Below are 9963 nucleotides of genomic sequence, written 5' to 3' on the forward strand. Positions count from 1 at the left end.
ATTTATATCTAAAAACGAGCTGAAAAATAAGGCAAATTAACCAGTAATCGGCTTTGATACTTTCAAGTTGCTATATTACGCAACGACCGATTGATTTCTCAAATTTCGTTATGCAAGCGTAAAATCGATAATATTTTTGAGTAATAATAATAATCGTAATGAACGTAAAAAGGTAATATGTATTGCTACTTGTACTAACACCTCTTTTCATCACCGAACCGGAAAACTCTCATCTTGTGTACTATACTCGGTCCTGTTATTCAACTTTTCTTAATATACTGCTATGTTCGCACACGATACAACAACAAAAACTACAAAAAAAATAAAAAAATAAAAAAAATTAAAGAAGCCAAAGTGAACGAATTAACGAAAAAGGCATCTGTTGTGTCCCCGTTTTCTCCGACAGTTTAACTATCAGCGGGAAGAATTCGCCACTTTAACTGGCTCCGTGATGGAAGAGATCGGCTTCAAATTACACGATGCTAACAGTCAGGTAGGACATATCCCGCTAAAAAAAAGAGTTGTGCATAAATAAATACAATACTTATTTTGTGCAACGCAAAAATGTTTATAATTTTTTTCATTATTTTCATTTTTTTCGTCTTTCATTTTACTTCTTACTTCTTCTTCTTTATCTTCCTCTTCGCTCACCTACATATTATACAACTATTTTTGTTTTATCTATTCACGGGAGTGCGATATCTATGCAAGGAGAGAGAAAGAAAGAAAGATAAAAAAAAATGCGCAACGAGCACAGCAGCACGAAATTGCGAACAAAGAGAGATGGACGGAGGTGGAAATAAAAATGTATGCGTGAGCCGTTGTCGAAGCCCGTTACACGAGACACGTCACGATAATACGTGACTCTTGAGAATCGCTGCGTTGCTCGTTACCCATTTTTCCATGCACACACACACGAACACACAGAGACACACATGAATATGCATTATATACGCAGCGTTGAGTTACACGTTACAGACTTTTTCTCCTCTTCTTTCGCGCGCACTCCTCTCCTCTTCTCTATAATTGCTTAGTAACAATACTGCGCTCTGTTTTTTCATCTTTTTGATACAGAGTTTTTGAGCGGAAAATGTCGTTTAACACTCGATTTATGCTTTTATTGACGATGGTGCTTACAGAGTATAAAGCTTTATAACGCATAACACGCACAGCTTTGCATATGGTACGATGCAATTTTTGATGCAGATGAGTGGCTATAGGAATACACTACTCACACGCACACTAAAATCCACATCCTCGCGCGGATAAGAATCTCGCGCGCGAATATCATTATAGACAGATGTAGAACACGCGAAAAGCGGCTCTTCTCGCCGACGAGGAGAGATCGTTAGAATAAAATACGAAATAACGCAAAAAATTAAAAATAAAACGAAGAAAAGCTCGTAGAGAGCGAATTATCATCGATGCAAATTAGAAAGTAATTTTTACGACACGTGTGCCCACACATATTTTTGCCGAGATATACACTTACATACATGCGGGGCATTAATATTTCCCGTTGCGGCGCGGCCGCTCTCGAGTTGCGCAGTGCCGAGAGAGAGATAGTCCAGCAATAGTTTATACATATGTATATAGACGCACACACCGGGAGAAATAGAGAGAGAGAAAGAGGAAGCTATAATTACACATATGTGCGCGTACTCTCGCACGCGTCTTACATACTGCACACCGTGCAGCAGGATCGTTTCTGCGCCGAGTATACGTTTCGAATTATTCATATACACAAGATGCTGCGAAACCTACATTCCGATACGATGCAGTTCGAGAAATTTTTTTTCTATCTCAAGAGGCGTTGAAATAATGAATTTGGGTACGATACGCGTCTCGACGTATATACTCGCGGGGCTCGATAATACTTATCAATGTACGCGCGCGCGCGCGACACACATGTTTACATATTATCGCACGCCAACAAATTTCACATTAATTACGCATACACAAGTATCGCTTTCCATACCGATGTGTTATTATTGTTTAAATTAAATTGCGTGTCTGTGTGTGTGGCTTATTACATTGGGCGTTGGTATATCACAACACGCACTTGACAATTATGTGTGATAGTAACAGTTGTATCTCGAACATAAGCTATATTTGACGTTTAGCTTGTACATAATATATAACCGCGTATACACATTCTCCTTGATAATATCAATACAATTGTTAATTTATTATCGATTTTTCCGCTTGATTGGCAAATCAATAAAATAAAAAAAAAACGTTCGATTTGATTATTTTTTTCTATACACATCGCTTGGTGGATCGTATCGTCACAATTGTTGCTCGAATTGTGTCCGTTTACTCAATTATAGATAAGGAACAAGCAATTTTTACTTTGTTGCACTCAAAGTATACTGTGGTGATAATGTGGTCGAAAACGAATTCAAATGTCGCAAAAATACGTGTAAATATCGAAGTTATACTGTGTTATTGTTCAATATTAATTATGTATCTTGTCCGCACGTCCGGAAGAAGGCATGGCTTCATAATAATAATAATAATAATAATAATAATAATAATAATAATAATAATAATAATAATAATGATACATGTGCACTTACACATACATATTTATGCGTGTATGTACGCTGTGCTTGTCGCGCGCTAAGAAAAATCTGTATACCGAGAGTGAGGAAAAACTCACCTTGCGAAAAATGTCGCGAGGAATGTCGCAAAATCGCTCGACCAAAGCAAAATTGTTTTATCGGTTCGTTCTTTTCTCTTTTTTTTTTGTCAACCATTTCGCAAGGTCAGTAATACGTGTTTTGCCCTACGTATGCAGACGCACACGCGCGTGCGGAGGTCGTAAAGATTTTTCTCAGCTCGCATCTCGTACACAACGCACATTACACGCAAAAAAAAGGATGTTTCGAGTTTCCAAAAAAAAAAATATTCACGAGCGAGAATTTTGTGTTTTTTTCTGTCACGCGATCGATGTATAGGGCGAAGACTCGGCCTGCTCGACGACGTCGATCTGCAAGTCGTCGCTGCTGTTCTCGCCCGTCAAGGAGATACCGGTGCTGCCGACCGGCGCCAGCTACAGCGTCGACTCGCTCGACTGCGAGGACATGCTCATCACCTGCAAGACCAACAACAAGGACAACTACACGATCGCCTTCGAGGGCAGCATGGCCATGTACTCCGACAGCTCGGACAATCAGGACTTCGATAATCACGGTTCGTACTTTTTTACTTATTATTATTGTTATATTTGTTTGTGTCATACCGCGTATACAATAATGTAATCGAACGATAAAGAGTCTTGCGAGTCGGTGCGCCGAGAGAGCGTCGATGAACTCGAGTAAAAATGAAAGTTTGCGCTGTGCTCCATGCTGTGTATATATAGGCGCATTATAGTCGCTGATTTATACCGTGTGCGCAGGAATCGCGTATGGTGTGCGTGTGTGCAGTCTCTGTGGCACAAGTTGGCTGTGGTGCATGCTCTATCGCGCGCGCGAACGCGCAACACCGAACACTTTCCCCGTTACAGCGATCGATGTGCTGTGCTGCCTCTCCTTGTCTCGTTGCGGGGAAAGCAAGCGAATCATATTTTTTTTTAAGAATTATTCTTTTTTTTTTCTTCATTCGATAGTAAATTTCTATATACATTATCCTTCAACGTTGATTAAATATTGACTCATAAACAGGCGACGGCCAGAAACGCATGATCGGCGGACCCTACGAGGCCCCCGACTCGTATTACGGCCAGGCGCTCAATCTCAAGAACATGCTGGACCTGTCGATGGCCTGCTCCGACACCAAGATCTACACGACCTGGAGCAATCTCTACAAGCACATCAACGCCAAGACCATGAAGCGCCATCCGTCCGGCAACAACAACACCGAGCCGAACTTTTTGCTGCAGCAGAGCACCGGTGCCGCCGGTGCTGGCGGCGGTGCTGCTGGTGGCTGCGACGCCACCGATGCCGCCTCGAGAGCCGTCATAGCCGCTGCCAACGACGCCTTCAACAGCAAGAGCCGCAGCCGAAGTCTGCCCGATCTGAAGAGGTCGGCAGCGTCGAAGAACGCCTTGAACTTTTCGGTGAGTCGCGCGCGCGCATTGATTTCCGATTTTGTCTGTATATATACTAGAACGGTGTTTTATACGTATGTTATCTCGTCGTCGTAATCAGGTCGATTCCGGTGAGACGAGCAGCCGCAACAGCAGCAACAATCGCCTGCAGAGCTCGGCCTCGATGATGAGCCGCTCGATCACGGCCAACGACCACGAGGACAACGACGACAAGAGCTCCGACAACAGCGTGTGCGGCGCCAACACCCTGTCCTCCGGCAGCAACAGCAACAGCAACAGCAGCAGCTCCACCACGGGCACGGGAAGCAAGAAGCTGCACAACATGAGCCTCGTGCGCCTGTACATGAAGCAGAAGAGCACCAGCGCCGAGGGCATGAGTCTGACCCTCGACTCGGAGAGCGAGGGCTGCTGGCCCACCACGAGCAACAGCGGCGAGAGCGCCAATAATGGTGCCACCTCGGTGCAACCCAAACAGCAGCAGCAACAGAACAACAGTGGCAGCAACGATCTCGCGATCAAGTGGGTGAAAAACGACAGTTTGGCTACGACAACGGCCACGACCACCACTACCGAGGCAACGAGCCAGGCTTACAAAAAGATGTCGACGATCGCTTGCTCGACGTCGATGGACGATCTGACGTCGAGATCGATCCTGTCCCTGGCCAAGGACGACGCCGGCAACAGCTGCTCGGACAAGTCGAAACTACTGTCGGACGACGCGTCCAACTGCACGACTCTGAAGATATCCACGGGCATTCAGGCCAAGACCGTGGAAACCGAGGACAACGGCGTGCAGACCTCGCTGATCTATCCTCCTCTCGGTGAGCAGCAACAGCAGCAAACGAGCCCCGACAGCGGCAAGGCCAGCAGCAGCAACAGCAACAACACCATCAGCACGAGCTCGCTCAAGCAGCAGACCACGACTCGCGAGCACATCGTCAACACGGAGAAGCCCGTGTACGTGGTCTATCCGAACTACGCGCTGCCCGATCTGTCCTTCCTGAGCGCCGTCTCGGCCGATCGGATCTCCCTGAAGCCGCAGGCGTTCAGGCCCGGCAGCCGTGTCGGGCGCAGGCCCTTCTCCTGCGGCGACTTCGACGCGCTCAAGCATCGCAACTTCAATCACGTCAAGGACTGGGACTCGCTGAATTTCCTGCTGCCCAAGGAGTACCGACAGGCGCTCGGTCAGTGCACGGGTGGTCCCGAAACCGTGGTCGCCGCGGCGAGCAGCAAGCAGCCGCTCTACTGGCTTCAGCCGCGCTCCAAGAAACGAGCCATGTTCTTCAACGACGCCGTCGCTGCCGCTGCTGCTCATCATCATCATCAACAGCAACAACAGAACGCGACGAATCTGTCGTCGAGCAGCAGTACGGGCACGCAGCCGTCGTCCGGCTACAGAGGCTCGTCGACCATACTCAGCGACTCGTCGGCCAATCAGAATCAGAACTCGGCCAACTCGGCGACGGGCAACAATCCCCTGTATCTCTATCGCTACGACAGCGTCTCGTCCGAGGCGTCGCTGCTCGGCCAAGAGAAACAACAGATCAACCGGCAGCAGCAGATGCAGACTCGTGGCGCGCCGACGCTACCCAAGCGATCGGTTTCCTTGCCCCAGAACGAGTGTCCACCTCGACCGCCTCTACCTCGTGGCATTTTGCGCAAGCACCACCGTGCCGCAGCAGCTGCAGCGGCTGCCGCGGCCAACAACAACAACGCCGCCGCCGCCGCTAACGTGGCTGGAAAGCGCAGCAGCATGTTCGAGCAGGGCGGCAATTACGCGATGGAGCCCAACTGCGAGAGCAATAAGCGCATGTCCCTGCAGGAGCCCTACTTCATGAACAATGACTTGCATTTCCTGAAAAATGCCGGAGTCCTCGAGTCCGAGAAGGATATCGACGAAGCCGAGGAAAAACAGCAGTTCGGTGAGTTCAATATCCGCCTGTGCTCTCTTATAGTCCCGGTATACTAGCAGCAGTATAAGTTTTACTATCTCGAGTCGGCGGAAATATTATCGATTTTATACATGATGACTGCTAGATTGATTTGCAAGTCTAATGCCATTCGGAACAAAGCTTTTGACTCGGGGAATTTAATTCAGTCCGCAGCGGTCTATGGCGTTATTGTACCGAACTTTTCCATTTATCAATGTCTGATTGAGTATTCAAGACAGTTAAAAAAAAACTAGTCCATCAATAAACTTTTTATTCTTACATTCGCGTACAGTGACCCCTTTTTTTTCTCTTTGTTACCCAAAAAAACGAGTAATGCGTTATCTTTGAAATTCGTTCTTTATTCGCAGATCGATTGCGAGGTTTCGACAACGAAGAACCTCTCAGCCTCGATGACGAGTTCAAGCAACTGGACGACTTTCTCAATCGTAGCAATTACTCGACTTGCAGCGACGATTCCAGTTGCGACCTCGACAAGAGCATGAAGCTGCGTTCGTGCGTCAAGAAATTCCTCGCTCTCAAAATCAATCAAGACATACCGAAAATGATCGACATGACGGACTCGCAAAAGAAGACCGTGAGCTTTGCCGTTAACAGGAAGCAGGGATTGCTGATGCAAGACATGATCGCCAAGGATCGCTTGAACGTGAGCGAGGCGACCGATCAGAAGATGGATAACAGGCCTATAAACTTGGAGGAGAAAAAGAGTAAGTGTATGCAGTTCAAAAAAAATGAATAAATAAAAATTGACTAACGTTCTTATTTTTGTTTTAGAATTGATAAAATCAGTGGGCAAAGCTGTCGACGTGCTGCTGAAGTACTGGAACAGCGAGCCGGTGCGCAGTCGCCAGGACTACAACGACAAGAACGAGTGCTCGCAGCTCTGCTTGAATTATCTCTGCCCGGCCATCTACGCCGTGATGTCGGACGAGCTGAAGCCCCATCTCGACTCAACGTTCGGCCCCATCGCCAATAGCGTCTGGCAAGTCGTGGAGGCCTCGTCGCAGCAGGGACCGCTCACAAAGACGCTCAACGACCTAGTGCAGAAAATCAATGCCGAGGATTTCATTCCCGAGGGAATGCTAAAATTCCGCGCTTTTGTTTTTGGTCTATTGAAGTGAGTAGTGTCTCTTTTGTCTTCAAAATGTCTTTGAGTTATTGTAATGTAAAACATCGTGTATTTATTGCTTTTTTCAGTTTGCGATCCCTGGACGCCTGGTTCGCTTATCTGTGCTCGCGTGAATCCGTCGTGCGCAAGCATTACAAATCTTCCAATCTGTTCGTCAGCGCGCTGAGCTGTCCGGCGAGTCGCGAGGTCGTCGACTCGCTGCTCAACGTGCTTCAGCCTCTGATCTACTGTCCCTTCCAGCTGGACCTGCTCTATCAGTATCGTCAGCTTCACAATAGCTTCGGAGTGCCGAGCTCCGAGCAAGTGATCAAAAGATCCGTGAGGCCGCGATCGTGCGTCATGTACGACGAGGACAACAAGAAGGACGAGGCCGAAGCCAAGAAACGTTGGAGCCATAATCCGATGAGTGCCATGTTTCACGTTCAGGATCGGCTCGACGATTCGGACGATTATACCGATAGTCTGGAACACACACCAATGAAAAAAGCTAGTCTCAACAACAAAATGACTTCCAAGGTGGCATTGCGCAAAGAGGAGGCGGCCGCGGCGATGAAGAGCGCCGAGGCCAAGGGCGAGACGCACTTCCGCAAGCTGCAAGAGAAATGGGAATGTCTCGGTCGCGATGATTCTAGTCCGAAAGAAGCCTACCCACTGCAATCCCCCTCCTCCCTCGCTTCCCCGACCACTCCCACTCGCACCCTGTCCTTCAACAAATCCAAAATCCCGCGTCCTCTCATGTCCCCGGTCAAATCCCCGTCCGGTCTCCCGGTCCCCGTCAAAAATCCAAGGGCTTCGGCAATACCCGCTCCTAAAAAATCCGCAGCATCGAGCACGACGGTGGGACAGAAAAAATCCCCAACGCAGCCGCAGGAGTCGCCAAGGCGAACGAGTCGAGTCGATCAGACCGGCGCGTCTAGCCAGCGCTCGCCCATGACAAGACCGAGTTCGCTGCCCTACAAGACCTATCAGGGCCAGCAGGACAGAAACGGCGTCGTGCACAGGCGAGCCGCCTCGACGTCGTTGCCCAGGCCTCATTCCATTGCCGCACCACCCAGCAGACATATCAGTAGCAAACAACCTGCACCAAAGTACGTACACACATACCTATACGATTTTTTTCTGTAAGAAAAATGTCATTATTACTATCATTTTTTTTTTTACTTTCAGACTCGTGCGTGCGACTTCAAGCAGACCACCGTCGCAGAGTGGCCACTTAGCATTCACGGAGGGTGAAACGATCAAGGTGATCCTGGAAGTGGACGCCAAATGGCTACTATGCGAACGGGGCACGCGCAAGGGTCTTGTGCCGCGCAACTGCGTGAAGCCGCTACCCACTTAGCGTGGAGCCTCGGGTATACCGCTACCGATCGCAGCCAGGAGGCGTGCAACTTTGTGTACATAGATAAGTTTAAGAAGAGAAGTTGTTATAAGTCGTAAAAAAGAAAAATAATAATAATGATAATGCTAGAGTACAGACTCGCGTTCGTACTTCGGAGTTATAAGGCGTGTGAGAGTGGTCCAATGCTATGCGTTGACGCTATTATAATAAGCTAGAATGCTGGAGTAAATGATTCTTTGATTAAAAAAGAAAAAAAAAAGAGTAAGATAGCTTTTGAGAGAAGGAAAGAGTAAGATAAATTACAAATGTATCGATGCTTCGTTTACATGTATTTGTGAAAAAAAAGTCACCAGCTATTAATTAATCTTAAGATTCAGATGTTATTATTATGATTATTATTGCTGAAACTATACATTGATTATGGTATTAAACAAAGATTAATGAAGATAAATCACGGCTAAACGTACGATTTTAGACGCTAGTCATATACCTTTAAATGCTTTCGAATAAACCAGAATGTATTTAATTATTATTGCTGACCATATATAAAAATATATATTTAACAAAAAAAAAGCTAAAACCATTATGGTATTCCCATAAGAAATGTACATAAACAAAATTGAAATGTATGAATGCAATGACAAATATAGAGATTAACGATCATTTTTTGAAGATTTAGCGATGATTGTCAGGTTATAAAACTTATATAATACAAAAATTATATATGAATATGTATAAATGTAACTGTGATGATAGTTTATAGACGAGTAAATTATCGGTGAAAATCTTGTGAGCTGGATAAATACGTAAACATTATCCCACGGCAAAATAAAAATAACGTGTACATCGCTATAACTTGATTTTTTTCTCAACGAAGGAAGAAACCAAGGCAGTTTTAAGATTTTTTTTTTTAATTTTTACGAAATAATTTATCGCGAATCGATAACTTATTTTTCCGCTTGTATCGTATAATACAGCAGCATTATTTTTTTGTTACGCTATATTTTATCATTTGCGGCGCACAAAGCGCGTGTGTATTATCATTACTGTCGAAAGCTGATGATCAAAAACAAAAGCGAAATAAAAAAAAAAATAAAAAGAAAACCCTCCGCTCTTTTGTATGTGTACTTTTAATTTCGACGAAGTTTTTAATTACGACGGTTTGTAGCTATTAGCGCCTACGAAAAAATACAAATCATTATTTCGGTAAAAACTTTTTAATTAATAAGTAAGTAAAATAATAAAAGAGCAGCAGCAGCAGGCATAGCGTCGCAGCAGGATACTGTCCTCGAAATGTAACGGCGCATTGTGTTTTTTACTAGCTTTATGTATTCCTCGGGATGTGGCAAAATTATAAAATGAGTATTAAGCTAATAAAAATTCATCTTAAACAATCAAATGTTCTACTTTTGTTATTATTTATCAACAAAAAATTCACATTAATAGTATCAAATTATACATTTTTTGCATATTAAGAACGAATGAGGTAAGGTTG

General features: G+C 45.4%; 1 protein-coding gene across 9 annotated transcripts in view; it reads left to right on the plus strand.

Annotated features, from left to right (window-relative positions):
* The window catches only part of LOC106655868, a 41342-nt gene extending 31480 nt beyond the window's left edge, over positions 1–9862 (plus strand). For 7 of the 9 annotated variants that reach the window (XM_014376488.2, XM_014376463.2, XM_014376471.2 and 4 more), the window contains 8 exons: positions 407–493; positions 2961–3195; positions 3666–4060; positions 4152–5973; positions 6351–6707; positions 6775–7117; positions 7198–8217; positions 8297–9862. In XM_014376488.2, coding sequence (XP_014231974.1) covers positions 407–493; positions 2961–3195; positions 3666–4060; positions 4152–5973; positions 6351–6707; positions 6775–7117; positions 7198–8217; positions 8297–8468 — 4431 coding nt within the window. In that variant the 3' untranslated portion in view covers positions 8469–9862. Of the gene's footprint in view, positions 1–406; positions 494–566; positions 2423–2960; positions 3196–3665; positions 4061–4151; positions 5974–6350; positions 6708–6774; positions 7118–7197; positions 8218–8296 lie in introns of those variants that run through there. The other 2 variants (XM_014376509.1, XM_014376480.2) reach the window with 2 other exon arrangements.
* The last annotated feature ends 101 nt before the right edge of the window (positions 9863–9963 follow it).

Source organism: Trichogramma pretiosum, unplaced genomic scaffold (genome assembly GCF_000599845.2).
Source record: "Trichogramma pretiosum strain Unisexual culture from Peru unplaced genomic scaffold, Tpre_2.0 scaffold1, whole genome shotgun sequence".
Classification (NCBI taxonomy): domain Eukaryota; kingdom Metazoa; phylum Arthropoda; class Insecta; order Hymenoptera; family Trichogrammatidae; genus Trichogramma; species Trichogramma pretiosum.